The following is a 23,355-nucleotide window of genomic DNA, read 5'->3' as shown; positions in this document are numbered from 1 at the left end:
ATCTTTTACACCTTCAAAAGTTTAACTTAGCCTATACGTCTATCAGACTACACCTTGCTGCTATTGCAGCATACTTACAAAACAGACAACATCTGTCTCTGTTTAGAGTACCAGCTATTAAAGCTTTCATGAAAGGACTCAAAAGAATAATTCCTCCCAGAACGCCACCAGCACCAGTGTGGAACCTAAACATTGTTCTTACAAGGTTAATGGGTCCTCCCTTTGAACCACTACATAAATGTGAATTGCAATTCCTAACTTGGAAAGTAGCTTTCCTGGTAGCAATTACTTCTCTTAGAAGAGTTCGTGAACTACAAGCATTTACCATTCAAGAACCCTTTTTGAAAATGCATCATAACAAAGTGGTTCTTCGTACTAATCCCAAATTCCTGCCTAAAGTCATTTCACCATTCCATCTAAATCAATCCGTTGAGCTGCCCGTATTCTTCTCGCAGCATCAAACAGTCGCAGAAAGGGCCCTACACACCTTAGATGTTAAAAGAGTACTGCTGTACAATATCGAAAGAACACAATCGTTTCGTAAAACAAAACAACTTTTTGTGCCTTTTTCACCACCACATAAAGGCAACCCTATATCAAAATCAGGGATCGCCAGATGGATAGTTAAATGCATACAAATTTGTTACCAAAAAGCAAAAGGCACATTAACAATTCCTCCAAAAGCCCACTCAACAAGAAAGATGGGGGCTTCAATGGCATTCTTAGGGAACATCCCCTTAGATGACATATGCAAAGCAGCTACATGGCTTACACCGCACACATTCACAAAGCATTATTGTGTAGATGTGCAAACTAAACAAGCCACTGTGGGCCAAGCTGTATTAAAAACACTGTTTCAAACAACTGCAACAGATAAGGGTGGTCGCCGCTAGGTGTGGGTACTGCTATACAATCTATGCATAGTGTGTAATCTGCAGCTCGTATGCATCGAACGGAAAATGCTACTTACCAGTATGCATCTGTTCTTGGCATGTAGAGCTGCAGAGTTACACATGCCCACCCGCCTCCCCGGCTACCTTTATCTGTTCCAGTATTATCTCAATTAGATACAAATCACATGGACATCACAACTTCTTGCACAGCTCCATCACTCCATCACTTCCCTAATGGCGAAAAACTATCTGGGGATGGAGCCAATGCCTATGCGCAGTATCATCCTAAGGAGGAGTCGCCTATCTCGTGACTCCGAAAGACTTTCTACAACAAAACAAACTGCAAACATCCGGGCCCAAAACTAGGTCGCCATCTATGCATAGTGTGTAACTGTGCTTTGAATTTCCTTCCATTGGATAACATTGCTGGTTTTTCACAGAAAAGTGTCAACTTTTAAAATACCTTTATATTCTTTCAAAATCATTGCAATAACTAAAACGTTTTTACTAAACTGTTTTCAGCTTAGACCCCAGGACTGAATCTAGGATCCAGTCCTGAAGTTACAAAAGTAATCTATAAAGTAATCAGCTGCATTCATGTAGAAAAACCTATTGAGCTCAATGTTAAATTGTGTTTAGAATTGTGTTGCCTGCTGCAACCATTGTATCTATTGTGTTCACAAAGTTTATTGCCTCTTTGCAAAGTAATTACATGAGAGTACACATATCGAGAAAAGTATATTTTGATACTGGTTGGTTCTAAAAATAAAAACACTATATATATTTGGATATAAAAACAATTGGCCTAGAGTTCAGTTCTTGAGTGTGTGAAACCTTTTGCTGACGGAGTGTGTACAACAAATGCTTTACACTGTCCTCTGGTACTGCCTTACTGCTCGACCAAGCTACCACTTTGGAGAGTAAGGCCACGCCTGGCTTTAACCTCTGTTATACCTCTGGGGTTTGTGGACTCTATATACACTGTACCTTATTCTGGTCCAGTATATATAGAGCCACTTTCTCACAACTAGCATTTGAGGATGTTGGTCTCCACTCTATCCTCCAAGACGATCTCTATAAATCCTGCAGTATTTCAATGATCAAGGCTTACCCAAAGCACGGGGAGCACCCCCAATGACTTTGCCTGAACATACAACTCTTCATGGGTGTTTCATGATGGTTACAACCTTGTGGAGGCACGATCGACATTATCTTCCACACGCTTCGGTTTATTGTCCATAGGGGCATGGGAGCTCTGGGACAAATGAGGGATAACAAATCCCACCACTTGTTCCCAACAAGCAGATTGTCATCGGTCAGGAGAAGTGTATTTCAACCTCTAAGTTGCTGAGTATTTTCCCTGTTCCCAATTATGACTGCTCTCTCTTCTATCTTGCTGCCATGGCACATCCGTCACCACAAGCACCTCTTTTGAAAAGTTGGGTGCCTGAAGTACAGGTGCTGGGCACATGGCAGTCTTAAGGGCGTCAAAAGCTTTCTGACAGGTAAATGTCTGTAAATGTCTGTGTCTTGTAAAGCGCACTGCTGCCCTGAGGCGTCGTGGCGCTGTAGACCGCTGGGGAGCCCGTCCTGGCTATCCCTGTGAGATGGTCCCTACTGGGTATCTCCAAGGTGAAACCAGGCATCCCCGGCGAATGTGGGGGGCTGTTGTAGAGATGAGGCAAGCTAATGCCCAGAGTTGCCGAGTGTGATCCCTGGTTAGAGTAGGCACCGAGGCGAGAATTATCGAGTCCGCTGACCCTGGTCAGCGACCCTGCCGCGTCGGGAATTGAACCCTGGTCCCGGGCCGCTCTCTGCTTCCGGGTCTGCTGCCTCTAACCAGTGAGCCACACCACTCCACTTCAGTCCAGTTCACAATGTCATCCAGGTAGGTGGCACTGAAATCTTTCAGCCCAACCAACACCCTGTTGACCAACCGCTGAAAGGTGGGAGGGGCATTCTTCATCCCAAAGGGCATCACCCGGAGCTGGTAGTGCCCATCTGGTGTGGAGAATGCTGACCTCTCCTTTGCCCCATCAGTCAAGGCGATCTGCCAATACCCAGATGTCAAATCAAAAGTGCTGCGGTACCGGGCAGCCCTAGCCGATCTATAATCTCATCAGCTCTGGGGACGGGGTGCGCGTCAGTCTTCGTGACTGAATTGAGACCTCGGTAGTCCAAGCAGAACCGAAGTTCTGGGTGGCATCAGGCATGGCAGCTTTTGGTACCAGGACCAAGGGGTTGGACCAAGGGCTGCTAGAGGACTCAATCACCCCTAAAGCAAACATTTTGGAGACCTCCTCCTTAATGCATGCTCTGACCCGGTCAGTCACTAGGTAAGCCTTGTGCTTAATAGAAGGACTGTCCCCAGTGTCTCGTCATGGACGCACCAATCAGTGACACTAGGCACCAGGGAGAACAGATCACTGAATTGCCCCAACAGTTGGTGAAAATCGCTCTGCTGCTCAGTGGTCAGTGTGGTGGAGAGGACCACACCCTCCACTGACCCATCTTGTTCCTCTGCACACAGGAGGTGAGGAAGAGGCTCACTCTCCTCTTCCATTCCAGCATCTGTGACCAGAAGCATGCCCACTTCAGACCTCTCAAAGGGGGGCTTCAGGCGGTTAACATGCAGGACTGCAAGGGGTTCCTGGGAGATCGCAAGTCCACCATGTAGGTAACAGGACTCTTGAGCTCCACCACCTCACCACCTCAAAGGGGCCAGTCCACTTATCCTGGAGCGCACAGGCCTCCACTGGGGCCATGACCCAAACCCTTTGACCAGGCTGAAACTCAATCAGAGTGGCATTCTGATCGTGCCAGCGTTTCAGCTCTTCCTGGCTGGCTTCCAGATTTGCCTCAGCATGTTTTCTGAAATGCAGAGTCTGGTTCCTGAAGGCCAGCATGTAACTAAACACATCCTGGGGAGGTTTCCTGGGAGATTGCTCCCAGCCTTCCTTGACCAGACTCAGAGGTCCTCTTACCGGGTGACCATAGAGCAGTTCAAAGGGACTGAACCCTAAGGACTTCTGGGGCACCTCACGGTAAGCAAACAGCAGGCATGGCAAGAGGACGCCCCACTTACACCTCATTGGCACCTCGAGGCCCAAAATCATGCCCTTAAGGTTCCGGTTGAATCTCTCAACCAGCCCATTACCTTGGGGTGGTAAGGAGTCGTAAACTTGTAAGTTACCCTACCCTCCTCCCCAGGGACTTCATATATTTGGAAATGAAGTTAGTACCCCTCTGGGGAACCCCACACGGGAGAAAATCCCCATCAGTGCACGTCCCACCATGGGGCCGTCACTGTCCTGAGTGGGATGGCTTCAGGGTACCGGTAGCATGTTCCACCAAGACCAGGATGAATCTGTTGCCCATGGCTGTCTTGGGGTCCAGAGGCCCCACGATGTCAATGCCCACTCGCTCGAATGGGGTACTGACAACTGGAAAGGGCCTTGATCTTCCCACCACTCTTCTCACTTGCCTGGCAAGTTTCACATATCCTGCAGTGAGCTCCTGCGCATCTGGGGCAATGAAAGTTGGTGACCAGCCTCTCGAAGGTCTTAATCTACCCCAGATGTCCGGCCAATGGCACATCATGAGCCAACCCCAGTAGGAATGCTCTGAAGCACTGGGGTACCACCAGCACACAGGCTGACCCAGGCTCAGCAACCTTAGGCTCGCTGTAAAGGAGGTCATCCTCCCAAAAGATCAGATGTGACCCTGACTGATCACCTGCTGCCTGGGCTGCAGCCTGTCGCCACAGCCCCTCAAGAGGAGGCCACGTTCTCTGCTGTTCACAAAATTACTCCCTGGTGGACCCTCCTTTCTGCTGCCAATGGGTCAGCTCATGCTGGTCCCCCAGTTTGGCTACTTGTTCCCCTGTAGGCTTCAGGGCATCCCCCTCAAGGTCTGCTTCCTCCTGGACTGTGGGAACCATGGGGGCCGGTTTCCCGCGCCCCCTACCCCTTCTCTTTAAGGCAGGGGCTGGGCCATACTCTCAGGCTCCAGGTCCTTCTGAACATCCTTAATGGCTGCCATAGACCGAGTGGTCGCGCACGCCCGCTCGGACAGGCCCAACATTTCCAAGTGAGATTTCCTCTCCACCGGAGCCCACGGGGAGTTCTCTAAATCGTTGCCCAACAGACAGTCTATCGGCATGGCTGGCCTCACAGCTACTTGAAGAGTTCCTGAGACCTCCCACCCCCCACTGAAAGGGAACTTGAGCCACCTCACACTGGTTCTCAGAGTTGCACTTAATGGGGTAGGAGGATATAACATCTGCTCCCAGCAACCCAAATAGCCATAACAGTGTGAGGCAAAGCTGTGCAATGCCTAGAATGGTATCGCAGGACCACGCGGGAAACACCCTGGTGGGAGGGGAACTGGCTTCAGGAGATGGAGAAGCTACAGTGGTTCGGGCCCTGGGACCTCATTAGGATCTCCAAGGTAAAGGATTTGTTAGAAAATGGGGATATTATGCCATTCTCCTCGCTGCAACAGGTCTATGGAATGAGTGCCACCCAATTCCTGCTCAGATACAACATGCTTGGCAGGCGGAGGGGATACCTGGGAATGGCATCCCGAAATACGCTACCCTGGAAGGGTGGTTGTTGTCAGAAGAACTGAGAAAAGGAGCATTCGCCGTTACATATCAAACACTGAACAACAACATGCCAAATACTTTAGGTAGACTTCGAGAGAAATGGACTGGTGATGTGGGGGACATGCAAGAAATAGATTGGGAAGCAGCCCTGATGCAACTGAGAGAGGAGGCAATAAAGTTACGTTTAAGATTGATTCAATTCAAGACTTTCCACAGAATATATTACAATAGACTGAGACTACACAGTATGGGAATGGCGATGTCCCCAAACTACTTGCTCTCAAAGGGCGAGGTTGGATCTTTCCTCCACACACTCTGGGGGTGCTCACTAATCCATGACTACAGAGTGGCGATCCCTTTGGAACTCAGCAATATCCTTGGAGAGCATATCCGGCTTGAACTGAACTTCATTCTATTGGGGATCTTTAATGACGTGGACCTTCCACGGGCCAAACTATTATTCTGTGGCCTAGGCTTGGTGGTAGCAAGTAAAAAGCGGATTAAAAGTCCCACGATATAGGAATGGAGATGAGGCTTGGACATATAGATGGAGTTGAAAACAGTCACATATGCCAGTAGGGGCTGTCCCCGAAAATTCTACAAGGTCTGGAGTGGCTGGATTAGGTATTAGTCACTGGAATTAATGGGAAATAGGGCGAGACAGAGCCAGTATGCATTGATTGTTCAATCGTAGGTGTCATAATGGGTGTATAGGTCATACCTGTCTCTGGAGCTCTGCTATTCACTTTTCTATTTCATTTTCTTTTTTTTTTATGTACAGGCTGATCGATGTCTGGGGGAAGGAGAGGCCGGTGGGGGAGGGTAGTTTGGTTCTTAATGTCTCTATCTCTTTATGGGTGCACGACTGGTGCACTGTATGGAGATTACATGTGTTTATAAGGTAAAATACAACAAAAAATATTTCACTCAAAAAATAAAAAAAATTGCTCTACAAAACATTAAAACAGAACAATCTAATAAAATAATCAGCCATCTGTTGTACTGTCTGAACGAACCCATAATCTAATTAGGAGAAATGAACAGCCTTATTTATTGAAAATACAGGTATTTATGACCTTTCTAAAATGCAAGGAACACTGCTTGTGAAGGAGTCAAAGCACAAAGGTCCGAGGCATAGAATGCCATCTAGAAAAGTTCATGCCACCCAAGTGCAATTTGTAATAGGGAGTTATAACAAAAAATGTGTTACAAAAGAAACAGAAATAGCCTGGTGGCCTGTATGGAGTAAACTTATTGAATAAAAAGGAAGGTCTTGGTGCATAGTAGACATGAGACTTTTAAAACCTTGGATTTCACGATCTATTCACACATATTCAATGTAGTGAATGCAAACGCAGCTGTGATATGGTCGTACTTGAAAAGCTTTGATGCAGCTCAGACAGCTGAAGCCAGTACAGTGCCAGGCATTTACGTTTGATTAAATGTTCATGAACCTCACATTACAAAATTAAGGCGTTCGTAACAGTGACTTGATAATTGAGGGTGGTGTTCAGAAGAACGTGTTTCAGCATCTTTGTGGAAGAAACACAAGTTGGTGGTGGAGCCACATATTAGTAGAGATGATTGCAGGTGGTGGGCACCAGCACTTGTTTTAGGGAACCTGGGCTTATTTTTCAATATGAAAAGTTGAACCAGAGAATAAAAGAAATATAGAAGCAGTGGCGCAGATGGAAAACGGGGATAATGAAGAACCTACAAGAGTGGGTTTAAGGGACAGGATGTATACAGTGCTAACATGAGAAACGCGCTGGAATCAATACTAGGTAACCCTTGGCATTGAACAACCCCTACATTCAGCAATATTGCTGGTGAGCTGGGGGGAAATGTTTCAGAACCTGCAGATCAGAATCTATTGAAATTTCGAAACTCTTATTAGATGTGCTGAGATGGGAGAATACAGAGGGTAGCAAAGATAAACATGCATATTTAATCAAGACATACAGACAACAAAACTATCTAATCAAGGCACACCGATTCTGTGCTCTTGGTTACGACCGATTGCTGGGCTTGACATATTAGTAATGTTTATCGATGTAACAGCATCTTTGTTGAAAAAATCTGGGAGTTTGTTCATATCCTACGGTCTCCTTAGAGAATCCAACGGTGATTATAGATTCACGCCAGAATTAAATGAGTATAAAGATGAGGCTCACACTGATAACTAGAAGATGATTGCAGGAGTGCATAAATATAAACAGGAGTCAGAGAATGATCACAGAAGGAGAACTCAAAAAAGGACATTCTACAATATAGATTGAAAGGATCTGATAATGGTCACAAGTGCAAATGTCCAGTGCATATGGCCTTTTCTGTCTTTGCTAATTTCCTTAAAGGTCTTTTATTGGTGGATATATTGTAGGAGTTTGCCTGTGAAAAGTTACCACTGTTATCGATTCTTGCCAGGAGTTAAAGACCATGAACAGGAGAAAGGCACTGTTCACGGTGAACATGCACTGATTAGTGTCTCGAGTTTTAAGAGTCCACACGCCTTTGGAATGATTTTGTTGCCACCTCTTCATGCCAGGAGTGAAAGATCATGAACTGAAGACATACACGGATCATAAAAAGATGTGCATGAAAAAGCAGTTTCAAGCGAGAAAGAAATGGCAAATGCTAAGGGGTTGCTTATACCCAGTGCAGGTCTTCTCTAGCCATACGTTGTTGATTGAAGTTTATCCCATACGCCTGTATTATAAGGATTCTTATGCTTGGGAAGAGTTTCTTTGGTAGCATATTTTAAACTTAGGCCGAAATGTGGTACCTCATCTCTAAGCATGTGGCAATAAACTGTTTCCGTTGCATATACTTTGTCTATTTAAATCTGTTTTTAGCAGGGCACAATAAACAGAAACAGTACTAGAAATGCAGTGTCCACCCCGTCTCCTATATCAATTACAGAACCATCCCTACCAGATTTCACCTCGATGGTTCCGGCAAGTGAACTCAGCACTCGGAGGGTTCTGGTGGGAAGGGGGCGCGGTTAGGGTGGCCCTACGTACCTGTTTTTTATCTACTTACACCAGCGGTCTTGCTACCTCGGATGTTCTCTCCTATTACCAAGCTGCACATCTGTTGGTCCTCAATGAGTGGTGGTACGGGGACAGGGGGGACCCAGCCTACGCGGTTTAGCGGCAGCTTATGGGCACCAACTCTCTGCACATGCTATTATATTCGGCACCGCTTCGGAAGCTTCTGCCCCCGGCCACGCAAGTGGTGTTCCATATCTGGAGGCAGGTCCAGGGCAGGGAGGGTGGTGGAATGTCTTGACCCGGGAGACTCCTCTTTGGGGCAACAGGCGTTTGCCTTAGTTGGCGGCCTTGCAGGGCTTCCGGGGATTGGACTCTATAGGTATTTCGTCCCTGGGGAATGTTATGACAGACCTGACACTTAAATCGTTCCAGGAGTTGCAGGACAAATATGGGATGCCACGTTCCCAGTTCTTCTGATACTTGCAGTTCCGACATGCTCTGGCACCTAGTCTGGAGGGTTTGGAGTCTCTCCCCGATTTTAGCCCCACAGAAGCGTAGGTCTTTATGGGGGAACTCCTGGACCGCAAGATCTCTCCCATATACCAGACATTGGTAATTCACTGCTCCACGAATCTGCATGGGAGGAGGATGTAGGTGAACTGGAGGAGGAGGACTGGACAGAGCCTTTAGCGAGCCCGCGGGGGCGGCAATAGCCACGCGCCCGATACAATTCAAATACCTGCACAGGGTGTATTTCACTAGAGTACGGTTGTGGAGGGCAGGAATGATCGGATCACCCGAGTGTGTCTCCGCTGTCGGCAGGAGGGTGCACTTTTGCACACAGTCTGGAGTTGCTCCCACTGTCTCGCTTCTGGAGGGGGGTGTTCTTCTGCATGTCTGACGTACTGGGCTGGGAGCTTCCCTACACGCTGCGCCTGGCCCTGCTGCATGTTCTGGAGGGAGTTGGGGGGAATAGGTATAAGTGTCACCTCTTGTTACTAGGTCTCATGTTGGCAAAGAGGGATATTGCCAGGGCTTCGAAGGCGCCCCGGGCCCCGTCACTGGATGCCTGGAGAAATGAGATGGATTTTTGTATGGGGCTCGAGCAGCCGATCTTCATTGCCAGGGGTGCCCCACAAGCACTATAGAATTTTGAAAAGGTGGGCAGACTACCGGGGACTAGATTTAGATCCGCCTCCGGAGGGGGATGTTCGCTTGCCGGATTTATGAGTGTGTGAACTCTGGACTGTGTTGGGTGGCTGATGGGCTTGTTGTTTTGCTCCTGAGGTATTGTACTTTTCTCTGGTGACATGAGCGCAATCGGGAGGAAGTAGGGGGGGGGGTTGGGCGATGGGCGTTTGTTCTAATGTGGTTCATTCACGCTCCGGCGGCAAAACCTTCCAAGTGTGCGCTTCTGCCCTCTGGAACAAGTTACCCATTTCCATCCGGATGATCCAAGAATCGCTCCCCTTTCGAAAAGCTTTAAAAACCTTCCTCTTTTGCTAAGAATTCCCTCTAAAAATCTGTCCCAGCATATGAACACACAGGAGCTCCGGGACACCCCGTTGGGGTAGCTGCGCGCTATATAAAATACACTAAATAAATAAATAATTCATTTTCAGAAATGTCAATGTCAATCTTTTTGCATAATTGATGTGTGCAGTAGTCATCGGGATGCGGAGCTATGCAGTTTATGTGAACCATGGCAAATAAAACCGGTTTTAAAAATAAAAAAAAGAAATGCAGTGTCCAAGACCATGCAGGGGTCATGTCTCAGGTTTTATGACTTCATTAACTGAGGGCTTTCAATGCCACTGGTTTATGCCAGACGTGAATCAGCATGAACGAGAGACAGACACATCACAAAAGAATGCCTCTGGAAAGGGATAGCTGAATATGTGAGTCTTAATCAATATGAGGAGAGTATAGTCTCTCAAGTAGAGCATAGCCTCTCTCCAGTAACATGATTGCAGCCATCAGTGCACTTACTTGTCTTATCAATTCATCCATCCAGTCATCAGTACATTCAGCCATCTTTTTACTCACCCATTCATCCACTCACCAATTTGTATATTAACTCAAACTCATCCATGTATTCAATCACTCATCCATCGAGTTATTTACCCCCTTGACTCATTCGTAGTCATCCACTCAACAAAATCACGCACAGAAAATGCCAACCCATGAGAAAGCATTTTGATTTTTTTTAAAGCCAGGCCTATTGGCTTTAACAAACTTAGGAAATGTTGCATTTATTTATTTGATCTCGCTATTTCCTTTTTATGTTACGTTAATATTATTTCTAAACTGGTTGTTCACCAAGTGTTTAATTGCGCTTAGGATGCATTTCATGAAAACAAAAATAATGCATTGCTACTGGCTGCAAGTGCAACTCCCATTCTCCAGCCCAACTGACACACTGTACAAATATTGCAACATTTTCTTTTCTTCCGCTAGATCTCGACTCCAACGTTCCCCAAAGAGTTAGCCCGCTAAATACTGCAAATATCAATAAATTGCCTCTTGCCTTCGACAGTGCTGCAGGGTCTGGCACGTGCATGGCAGCGATATAGAACCAGGTTCTCTTGAACTGGCCGAAGAGGAAGGGGTGCAGGCCTTTGTTCTCGTGGGCTAGGCAGCACTTCCGTAGCAGGAGACCCCGGAGCTCGGCTGATATGGAGGGATAGCACCAGACCCACAGTATGTCTCCGTTTGTGTCTTTTTCTAGAATAGAAAAGTGATGGATGTAAGCCAGTTGACCTCGACCAGGAAACACAGACATGAGCCATTTCAAAAACTCTTTCTACGTCTACCAGGGTGCGTGTACACGAAGCCTTGCAATACATCTGTTGGCTATCACCAGTAGGTTCAGACATGAGCCTTTATCACACATTCCCCTACTAGGAGACGCTGCCATGGGGCCTCACTGTAACATTCTGCACTGGAGAGAGCAACATTAGTATTAAAGAGGGATACTGTGAAGTACTTCCCTCAGACACAATGGTTTGTTTGCATGTGGTGGCTATGTGGATACAACACATTACACTCAATAGAAAAAAGAAAATACAAAGAAAATGACATTCCAATAATACTTATTAACAAAGCAAAGATTACATATGGTTTTAGGAAAACAATAAGTGTACCATACATGAACGCATAGCAAAAAAGTATGTATAAGTATATGACGGAGATAAAAAACAAATACACATCAAGTTCATGATAGCAAATAATTAAACAGCCAAATAGGTGCTCTCCAGAGTCTCTTGGCTGGGATTACCGAAACTGAATTCCCTAAATGCAATTTTCTTTTTAAAAGATCTATTTATTGCAAGTAAAGCAAACAAACTAACAGGAACAGCAAGCATTATACAATGCAGCACCAAGACAATCTGGTAAATTCGAACCCCCATCAGCCGCTCAAATCCCCTGGTCCCCCTGCCCACCCTCCATCAATTCACAGGACAGCATTAGGGTCTGGGCGCTTCATAGCTACAGGATCAAAACCAGAACTGTCTATAGCGACATATAACCGGCCTCGATGATCATTCAATTTCCCCCATATCTTGGCCCATTTTTTGGAGACAGCCTCTGCTTTCATTAACCAATCTTTCCGCCAGCATGCACCAATCTATGTCCCGCTTCCACTCACTCAGTTGTGGTGTTAGTTCTGCCCTCCGCATACGCCCAATATTGCGTTTGGCCACCATCACCCCCAATGTCATCCAGATCAGGTCCATACAAGTAAGATCAGTCACTTCCCAGACATTAAAGAGACACCACTTTGCGGATGCCTCCATGCTGCTTCCCACACACATTGATGAGGCACGCGACAACTTACTCACTATAGTGTTGGTTTATTGGGCAGCTCCACAGCATGTTGAAAAACGTGCCCTCTTGGCCCCAGTTCCTGAGACACACGTTGCCCTGCCATCTTCGGCATAGTACTGCATGTAACTGGACAAGGCAGAACCTAGATCTTATTGCAACCTCCTGTTGTCCTCCAGTCCCCCCAGATTTCACTCCATGTGAATTCCCAGATGTAAGGGGAGTGGCCCTATGCAGATGAAGCCCTCCTGTAGGCTGGTTTAGTTAGTTCTGCTCCCTCTGCTGGAAAATCAGCCATGATGAATTTTGGAAAAATAGTGCTCTCTTGGAGAAATAATGCCACACTTTGGAGGATGTGGCCATACCCTGGGGTGTTGAACCGTCACTTCACTGGACAGGAGTGACCTCCTGCTTAACCCAGAGAACTTGGAATAAGTATCTGAGAGGGACAGAGCCTCTCAGATCTGCTGCTTGAAAACTTGAGAGAAGAAGGGTCCCTGCTTAGGAGCTTGATTTGCACCAACCAGGCCCTGCACTCTCAAAATTGCACCTGTTGCACAGTCTGGAACTACAGCCCTGTGGACTTCCTTGCTTCAAAAGGACTAAAGAGTGTACTGCCTGAAAGCTACAGGTTAACAGAGCTCACCTGGAGCATCACCACCAAGAATCCCCAGCCTGGAGAACTACCTGTGGATTTGTAAGGGTTTTGTCCAAGTGGACTGTGGTAACTGAAGTCACAAATTTTCAACAGCTATCTTGGATATTCCAGACCTTTGGAGTAAGTTTAGGACACTTTGGGGAAACTTCAGGAAAAAAGGTTTGGAGCAACTTTGGAAAAATTGACCATAAGTAGACCAATTTGACTGTGCCAGTCAAGCCGGCACCCTCAACTGCGAGCCGGTCTGCCATCCAGGTTCGTCCCGCTCAAAAGTTCCGGATGTCCGACTTCCAGAGTTTGACCGGGAGTAGGCAGAAACCCAAGCAGGCGAACCTTCACCGAAGTAGGCCTGGTGAAGAGCAGCGAGGGACCACTGAAGAAAAAGCTACGTAAAAGTTTCTAAGTCCAAATGTAGAAAAGGTGACCGGACCAACCGGGAGAGCGAAGCTGCCCACCTTCAACTCGAAGCTGGCCTGGACCCTGGTCCTGCTGGAAAGCTCCGGAGGTCGAACTTCGATAAATTTGATTAGGAGCTCGTCGCAAACCCTCATCGAAACCGGATTGGCTCAGAGCTTCGAGGGACCCCGGGAAGAAAAGCTACAGGAAAGTTTCTAAGTCAGAAGGTAAAAACTTTAACCAAGACCTACTGCAAAGGGTAGACATGCAGGGCTCATTGCGGCCAGCCTGGAACTTTGACTTTGACCCAGTCTAGCGCGACTACATGTCCCAATAAGCGATATAAGTTTCTGTGTGCTATATAGAGCTGAATCTTTAAAAAATCATAACTCCTGTTCTCTACATTGTTTTTTTTCGTTTTGGAGTCATTTTAAAGATAAAAATATTTCCTATATTTATAAATTGGTGTTGGATTTTTATTATGTGTTGTGTCTTAATTATTTACTGAATTTGTGTTTTTAAATGCTTTACATACCTGTCTTTTAAGTTAAGCCTGCCTGCTCACAGCCAAGCTACCAAGGGGTGAGCATGAGAATCATTTTCTAAAACCTGTACTGAGCCTTATATTGTGGTAGTGGCCTTATTGCCAGGGGCAGATATACATTTGCTCCTACTAATTACCCACTTTCTAACAGTGACAAGCCAATAATAATGTTTCTAGGCCTGATTGTTTTTATAACTAGCATTTGCAATGCAATAGGTATCGCATTTACGAGAGTTTGAGCTATTGGCATTGTAAACGACAATAGCTTAAATTTTTGGAAATGCGAGACCTCATTGCATTGGAAATATTTTTTGTTTACATGTGTGCCATTGCTGCTTTCACGTTAACAGAGGCCATGCCCCTTTCTTTAGACAAGCCGCATCTAATGAAAGGGACGTGGCCTTTATTACCGTGAAAGCGCAACACTGGGTGCTTGTAAACAACTACAAAAAGTGAATAGTAAAAAAAAAAAACAAAAAAAAACCACACAAGCGGGCGCGTTCAGCGCCGCAAATAAACCAAAAGGTGCGGCCGCCACTATGGCGTGTAGTGCTATAAAAAATAAAGCATTAGGCGAGAGCTTGTCTCGCCTGCAACAATAGTGCTTGGAGGCTGTAATTAAAGCCTACCACGTAACAACACATGTAAGAGGGCCAGTCCTTATGGGAGGTTACAAGCTGAGACAAGGAGGTAGTAAGGAGGGACTATAAAGCCTATTAACCAAGGAAAAGCCACAGTATACAAAGTACAATGACACAAGCCAATGAAAAATATGGGCGGAAAGTGGGCAGAGATTGAAGTCCATACCGGAATACAGCATGCCTCACAGAGCAGCGCATGCGCTGCCCAGGCTCGACCTAAAAAGTGATGATTGAGGCAGTAGGCCAGACATATGTATTCAGAAAAAAAAGGTTAAAGTCATTTATTTATTGGTATTCAAGAGTCGATTGTTATTACTCTGCATTAAATCCTACAGATAGGCAATTTGTTACATGAAATCTCACAGATTACCAAAGTAGGCATCAGTTTTGGTGTTACCCACTCTGAGAAACCATAAGTATAGAATATTTGCCCTTTGAGAATCCTTGTTAGACCCTCTATGGGGAGATATTATTTTGCTTTGTCAACTGTCATTTTACATACTTCTGTAATTTATGACTGGTTGCCTCGTGGGAAAGCTTAAGCTCAATATAGAGGGCCTAAATTAGTTACGGTGATAAGCCAACGGTAACACCTATAGGCCTAATAGGTTCACTAGGAAGAGGTATTCATTTCAAATGCATGGCAAAGATGCAACTTGAGAAGTGTGGCTCAATGGTTAGAGCGGCAGACCCTGATGCAGAGGTCTAGCCCGGGACCAGGGTTCAAGTCCTGCCTCGGCGGGTCTTGGGCTCAAATTTCCACGGACCTGATAATTTTCGCCTCGGTGCCTATTCCAATCATGGAGTCCCACTCTGCAACTCTGGGCAATAGCTTGCTTAATCTCCACAACGGCCCCCACAACGCTAAGGATGCCTGGCCTCCACCTTGGGGGTGCCCAGGAGTGGACACCCCACAGGGAAAGCCAGGATGGGTTCCACAGCGGTATTCGTACAAGCGCCTTGAGACCCTTGCGGGTGAGTAGTGCGCTATACAAGTATCAATTTACATTTACAACCCAAGATCCAGGGCAAGGAAAAGTGACTAGAAAATGTATTGGGTTTAATCTTAACCTTGTTAGGTAAAATCTAGGTTCTGGATTTACTACCCATTTTAAATAGGGCTCCATTCAAGAACTGGTGGAGATTGATATGCAATTCAATACTGAACCATATCTAAAGCTCTCACCATTCAAGCCTCCTTTCTATACCAGATTCATTTTCCATTTATTAAGTAAGGCTTTTGTCTGTGGTCCAAAACGGTCTGGAGAATCAAAAGGTGTTCTTAATAAGGAATTCGAAAGAGTATTCCTAACATAGGCCAGCCAAGGGATGGAGCTACTGTTACTTAAATGTAAACAGTCTTTCAACGCACACCTAGAAAAGCCAGCTTCAGGGGGTGCTCCATATTTTAACCCGCAATAAGAGGGGAGCCATTTTAATAACATCTTCCAAGAACCCCACACCTTGTTCAAAGTGCGAAATGAAGCTAGAGGTAGATTTGGGGATAGATAAGAGACTACTACAAAATGTTTCTCAGTTGCCTGAAGTCCCTCCAGAGATTTATAATCACACACACCTGCTCCATAGGTTCTTACAGCAAAGCCTTTACTCTTATAACTTTGAGTCTTCTCCTTTATAGGCTCGTGGCCTAGTTAACTTGTGAATTTAAAAATAGAGTCTCAAACTATCCCCATTATCTGAGTTCTTTGATTTATTAGTCTAACCCAGGTCAAATCAGCTTTACATAATATATCTATGTAGTTAAAGTGAGAGATCTTGGCAATTTGAGTTTCCTCTATGAAAAAGCTTTTTGATTTTTGCATTTTTAGAACCACTAGTTAAAACGAAATATTTTTGATGACTCACTTAAAGATTTAAATTAGTTGTAAAAGTATTTAAACCATTTAAAAGCTTTTGCAAATCAATCGCGGCTTTAAAACCACGCCATTCACATAAAGTAAAACTGGGACTGGATTAGAGACGATTCTAGGACTCTCATTAATACAAGAGCCCAGGGCTGTAAACAAGGCATTCATTTTAAATAAAACCAAAAATGGGGCTAAAAGGCAACCTACCATACTCCTCGTGTCACCATTATGGGACAGGTATGCTCTCCGTGCTGCGAGTAGTGAACATTAGTAGTCGTATCTCCGTGCAGGCGCCTTATAAGGTTAAAAAAAGGGGATTCCACTCCTGCATTCTCCATCACTTTCCATAGTTTCCCCCGATCTACTAAGTCAAAGGCACAAGAGAGGTTCATAAAATTCATACGGAGGGCACCTCTCCTGGCCTTGACGTAATTTCACATGATGAGGTTTGGGTTCAATGCTTGCACGGTGGTCCCTAGAACCGGGCTGAGGTGTTATAAATTAAGACATGGAGCTGACTGGATGCAACACGTCAATTGATTTAGTGTGCAACTGCTTCAGATGGGCTACCTGGATGCCCAGGTTGAGATTAGATATGTTGCCTGAGGCACTTTTATGTTTGCTGGGTGTGCTTGAGATTATATGATGCATGTAGTAATGTTGTGGAATCAAGGTCTGTGTTTGTTTTATGTAGATGGTTAGATGAGATGAGTTTACTGATGTGGCTGTGAAAATAGACTACTGCTCCTGGTGGGCACTAAACTTCTGTCAAACCGAAAAAAGAACTGCTTTAAAGTATGTTTTATGCATGCCTGTTGCAGGTACTTTACTTACATGAGCCCTGGGTCAGGCAGGGGTCTTCAGATAGGAGTCTTCAAAACTGTTTTTGCCTTTTGATTCTTAATTAAATCTACCGCTACATCATTGTTCAATACAAAACCCAACTACCTTTGCTATGTACACTTTCTGCAGCCTACTTTACTCAACTCACTGACCCTATGCCCAAGAGCCACGTCACAGCTGGGTGAATCGAATTTCCAATTTGTCAAGAAGCTCAGCTGCTGCTATTCCGCCCACTAAGCTTTCTAGTGTAGTGCTGACAGCTAGAAACCATCCATACAGGACCAGTTGTACCACATGCTAATTTGCTATATTGTATTTGTCTGCCACCTCTCTTCGACAGATATTTTTGATAAAATAGAGAACCTGATGCCTTCCAAACTCTGCCCTACTGCAGCCCCAGAAGTTAACACTGAGTAAAGCGCCAATGTTAAAGACGTAAATGCTGTAAACACCCGAGTGGTATCTGGGCCTCAATGTGCTAGCATTTTCTGGTTTTTGATGTGAGTAGTCACTTTAACTGTCTTTTTGACTTGCACGTAAATAAAACGAGACACTCTTCTCCGGTAGCCCAGGTGGACACTCAGTGAGTTTCATGCATGTTATTTACTATAAAATGTTTTATCTCTGTTCCTAAGCCATACGACCTCCTAGAGTACACAAAAGTTGCTCTACTTCAGTTATCACTTGAGAGTCAAGTTACGCAAGGTAATAATGTAATTCTTCAAATAAAGGACAATAATATTGGTGACATTCAGGTGAAAGTGGTAAACAATAGTATCCACAAACCTATAGCTCAAGAGCCCATCAAATGGGCCAAGAAAAGCAATTAGCTTGGAGAACCTTGTGGCAGACATCATGAGACGCCTTGCAAGTAAAGTGCAATATACAGAACGTGGTTGGTGCTAGTAGTATCTCAGCACGTCCTCCTGTTGATGCACAGATGTGTGACTGGAATGAGAAGAGCTGTAGGATGAACCATGAAGTTCTGATGGGAGGAGCAGGTGAACAGAATTTAAGTGCTTCCAATCATTAGACTCCCTGGACTCACGTCAGGATGCTGGACTAGGCCTCCAGCCAATTCCTCTCACTGCACACCACGGAATACTCATCATTGCCTGCTTGGCAATTACCTTGATGAGCATGTTTAATGGGAACCTACAATTGCGTGCTTAATGAAAAGAGGTACTTATTTTCCTACTAGAAAAAGGCAATTTTTGCAAAGCGGAAAGGAGCACTTACTGTAAACTGGGAACTGTATATGCTAGCTGTAAGCTGGGAAAACGCACTTAGAAATAATGTGTGATTATAAGGCAATGGCAATGCAAATCTGAAAGTCATGCATCCCCTATCAGATAATTCACTGAGGAACAGTAGGTGGGCCTTATCAGGGAACCCAAGACATAGGACTCACTTATCGTGCTCCTCCCCTGCCAAAGTCAGCCTGTCCATCCTTAAGTATGTGGCTGGGTGCAAGGGGGGTGAGAAGAAGGTTCAGAGAGGCTCCCAGCATCTGGCACATTTTTTCATCCAATAATTAGTTCCCAGATTAGCCACCCAATAGAGAGCTAGAAGGTGTGACTCTGAATTTAAATAACCAATACCGGTTCCAGCCCTCAGGAAGGACAGGTCCCCCACAAGCCAGCCCTAAGAATATTTGCAGTTCTCGATGGAAAAATTCAAGGGAAAGTGCCAGGAGTCGTGCAACCCATAAACCTCCTCCCTCACACAAGTAAGCATTCAGAGCATCGGAGAGCATGAGAAGGAGCAGGGTGCAAAAAACTTCCCTACTTAGAGCCACGCCCTCAAATCCTCAATGGAACACCAATGAGGAGCAGGTGTCTCACCACCAGTGAAAAACCAAAGGTGGCGATGGACGGAGCGTTGACAATACAAACACTCACCCCCAGTCAACTGATCTGGGTTTAATCCATCACCGTTCTTTAGCTCACTCCGCCACCCCAGTTCAGACATGGCCATATGCAAATCAGTCTGACCCTGTGCCTCATGGGAACAGTCCAGCCCGAACTGCCAAGCCATGTCTTCCCTGGACCGGAATCAAGCTTCCCAGGACCGGTTTCTGGCATTACAGCCGTCTTCAGCCGGGCTTGCTTGACTCCAGTGGCAAAGTGAGCAAGGGACTCACGTCTGAGCATACCCTGCCAACTTAGGGCGAACAAAGAAAAACCAAAGGTGGTGATGGACGGAGCGTTGACAATACAAACACTCACCCCCAGTCAACTGATCTGGGTTTAATCCATCACCGTTCTTTAGCTCACTCCGCCACCCCAGAGCACACATGGCCATATGCAAATCAGTCTGACCCTGTGCCTCATGGGAACAGTCCAGCCCGAACTGCCAAGCCATGTCTTCCCTGGACCGGAATCAAGCTTCCCAGGACCGGTTTCTGGCATTACAGCCGTCTTCAGCCGAGCTTGCTTGACTCCAGTGGCAAAGTGAGCAAGGGACTCACCACCAGTGACACCAGCAACTTATGGATGAGCCTAGCCAGCATGAAACTTTCCATCCAGACTAGAAAAACGGCTGGTACCCAAGTGGGAAACATGTTTTGTGCTCATTGAGAACTGTATGCAATACATATTAATTGGGAAGTGGTAACTGTTAGTGTTCTAACAATGATGTGCTATTACTATAGGGGAGGGAGAGGTGGGCGCCCCATATCAGGAGAGCCAGTGGGGGAAGACATCTTACCACATCCTATATTGAGGAGTGACCAGTGGGAATGATCAGTGATGGGTCTGGAAGCAATAAATGCCTCCAGATCCTCTCTTGCCCAAGCCCACTAGCCAATGCTCAAGTGTGTGGCTGTCATTAGAAAGACATTTTCTTGTGCTGCTAAACCTTTATGAGGCCTGCACTCAGGTTATCCTCACCCAGGCTTTGGAGCAAAGGGGCATAAGAGATGAGGTGAAACTCCCTTTGGCAACGTTCTTTTTTGTTTTATTTCAAAGTATTTTTTTATAGTTTTATAAGCAAAGACATTTGCATTTCTGTTACAGGGATAGCCACCCGAAGTTTGTACAATAGCGATTTGAGGTACTTTGGCATATGTATTTAGCTAACCCCACATGACGTAGTTTGCTGAGAACAAAAAAAAAGGGTGAAAGAAAGGAAAGGCAGGGGAGAAAGGGGTGAAGGAATATCAAGAAGACATAAGTCTTTTGACATGTGGCTAGCTTGCTTGTGGAGAGATAGGGAAACCTGTTGTAACACCTACTGACCCGAGAGGCCATAGCAGTTGCGCTCAGTTGCCTTTACCTTACCGCACTTAAAGGGGGAGCAGGGGGTGTGTCTCAGGGGCGAGTCGTTTCCATGGGGGTTCGTAAAAATCTAGGTACGTATCGAGTGATTTCCACATTCCTCTGTGTGCTGGTCTCCAGGGTAAGTTCTGTAGTGCAATGTTGTCCGCCCCTCTGAGATGCGTGATCCAACTTTCTATTTGCTTCTGTCAAGACCTTGAAAGACCAGGAGCCACATTCCATATTCCCCAGCTTCAAACAACAGCAGAGGTCTTCCATGAACCCTCTTGTACGATAAGGTGCCCACTATTCTCCCTCTACTGTCAGATCTCCAGCACACCACACTCAAGCTACAGCTAGGGCAGATTTACCGCTGCATCATTGTTCAATGCTAAATCTAACTACCTGTGCTATGTACACTTCCTGCAGCCTACTCCACTTTACTGCCTGACCCTAGTAAGTCCCTTGCATTTGGCAGACCTGTGTGACAAAATGATTTTTGAATAACATGTGACCTATATGAATTGATTATGTTTCCGGTTTAGTCGATAAATGCAACGGCACATCTTGCATGTCCACTACATTTAGGGAAAGTGTTTATCTTGCTTGGTCAATCAAGTTAATGGTCGGCTTCCAGCCTTTTACAGACAATCATTAAAAGGAAGGGTAAATATAGACCATAAAGTCTCATAATGCAATGTGTCTAAAAACTGAAGTCCTTAGTGGGAAGTGCTAGCTAATGTGTCATTGATAAGACATGGGGATTAGTTTCAGATATTGGGGGGTGGAGTGGGGGCAGCTAAAAAAAATAACTATGTAATGCATAGGAAAGGTGACTGGAGCATAAGAGCCATTCTCTGTCCAGAGAAAGTTGGTCATTTTTAGTTCATTTGTAAGGTTGATGAGCCAGGTTAGCTGGATAGTACACAAGTTATATAATCACCTGGAGGGGTGGGGAGCGAGAGGACTGAGAAGATACAGCCTCCCAGCTAACTTTTCCAACCCAAAGGTATCTCAGACCTATGCTCTAGAGACCTGGTGTGGAGTGTTGATAGATGACATGGTCAAACCCACACTTTGTGTAAAAAGGACCCTGACCCACTGTATTAGTGGCATTCTTCATAATCGGATCTTATCCTAACATACTAATTACCAGGATGTGCATGATCTCAATGGAGGGAGCACTGAAATATTTATTTTGTAGTGGGATCTAGAACCTAGATGCTACCCCAGTAAACCTTTATTTTGGGACTTCTAGGCGTCGGGGTGACCCGATGATGAAGCATGACACCACTAGGGTGTGTGAGGGTAATTAAACAAAAAGGAATTCTTTCCTTCCTCACCGAGTGGTGAAGTTACACCTTCCTCCACACACTACAAGCTTCAGTTCCCCCCACCTAGGTGCATTTTGGATTGACCATCATATGGTCAGTTGGAGTAATTATTGTGGTTTAATGATTTCATTTGGGAGGAGTTACTCCGACCTAAGTCCTCTCTACCCTCCAGGCGTAGAAAAAGGTTTTTTTTAAAAAGCCTCCTTGTGTACTCATGACTTCTTCAAAGCCCTGAGGCAGAAGGTAGATCACTGCTGATTGATTTCGTATAAAAAAAAAAAAAAAGATCACGGTTGTTCACCAGTGGTCATATAGTTATTTTATGAGCTTGGTGGTAGCGTCTGCATTAGAGAACAAAGTGGATTAGTGATTACTGGTGGTAGCCACGGTAAGGATGTGCTGGTGACAGATTTGATATTTCCTCGCCACAATATACTTGAGTAGCAGAGAAGATTGAACAATCGTAATCAGTATTTTCTACAAGAGGATGAAATTCAAGCTGAGGTGTCTGGCCCACTCTGTGTGCAGAGCCTGAAAACTTTCAGCCAAACAATGCTTTTTTTTTTATGTATCAGGAGTTTGGTTTCTCCGACTTCTACTTTTAGGGGAAGTGTTATTTCAGCAACAATCCCCCCCCCCCCCCCAAGGTTAGTACTGCCTTATAGGTTCATCAAGTGTTCCATGTCCAGGCCTACCACTGCCTTATATAGCTGGCTGTATTGAACTTCCTTTTGAAGATGGAGTAATGAAGTGGAGTGCTTACAGCCCTGTTTTCAATGGGGGTCTATCGTAGGTCTGTTTCTCATGTGACTGCAGGAGGTTGCTTCTTTCAAATCATCATCGGGCTGACAAGTTGACCAAGAAACACCAGATCTCAGTACCATAACATAAGATGCCTCCTACTTTGGCTTGTAAGACTTTCAGGGTTTTTTGCTTCCACAATGTTATGTCTTTTGGTGACCCTTATGATACCTTTTGCTGTTCCATATGCCCTTGATAGGTTTTTGTCCAGATAGTTTTTCCACGAAAGCTAATTTAAAAAAAATCAAGCCAAGATTTTTTAATTGCTTGTTGTTGTCTTGCTTCCTATCATTAGTGATTTGTGGGATATTTTCTCTATTTTAGGGCCCAAGATACTGACCTTTAAATGTGATGGATTGATTTCCAAGCTTTTTTTACTTTCTTGGTCCTCACATTTGAAAAACGTGCTCCTTTTTTTCTTGTTTAAACTATACACCTATCTAATCCATTGGATCTTATGCATCTAGGTACAGCGTGTAATAATATTTGTCCACTGAATTCGAAATAAATAAATCCCTTTCGTGTTTGTCTAACTGTATATCTTGCTTTCCCATGGCACATGAACGACATGTGTCTGTTCTACACTTGGGTAAACTATACATCTCAATTGTCCAATTAAGTTAAATGATCACTACTTTTCTCATTCAAGGGATCCCTTGCCACCCAACTCAATGATCTACACATCATGACTTACCAAAT

At 45.2% G+C, this 23,355-nt stretch overlaps 1 protein-coding gene across 2 annotated transcripts in view; it reads right to left on the bottom strand.

Moving 5' to 3' along the window:
- Positions 1-23,355, bottom strand: part of DENND10 (DENN domain containing 10) — a 109,013-nt gene that overhangs the window by 65,159 nt on the left and 20,499 nt on the right. The window contains exon 2 of one of the 2 annotated variants that reach the window (XM_078643911.1): positions 11,017-11,213. The exons of the other annotated variant lie outside the window; for it this stretch is intronic. Within the exon in view, the coding sequence (XP_078500037.1) occupies positions 11,017-11,213 (197 nt within the window). The remainder of the gene's footprint in view (positions 1-11,016; positions 11,214-23,355) is intronic. 2 annotated transcript variants of the gene reach the window in all.

Source organism: Lissotriton helveticus, chromosome 5_1, assembly GCF_964261635.1.
Source record: "Lissotriton helveticus chromosome 5_1, aLisHel1.1, whole genome shotgun sequence".
Taxonomy (NCBI): domain Eukaryota; kingdom Metazoa; phylum Chordata; class Amphibia; order Caudata; family Salamandridae; genus Lissotriton; species Lissotriton helveticus.
The sequence above is the reverse complement of the archived record's forward strand: the minus strand, read 5'-3'. Positions and strand labels throughout refer to the sequence as shown.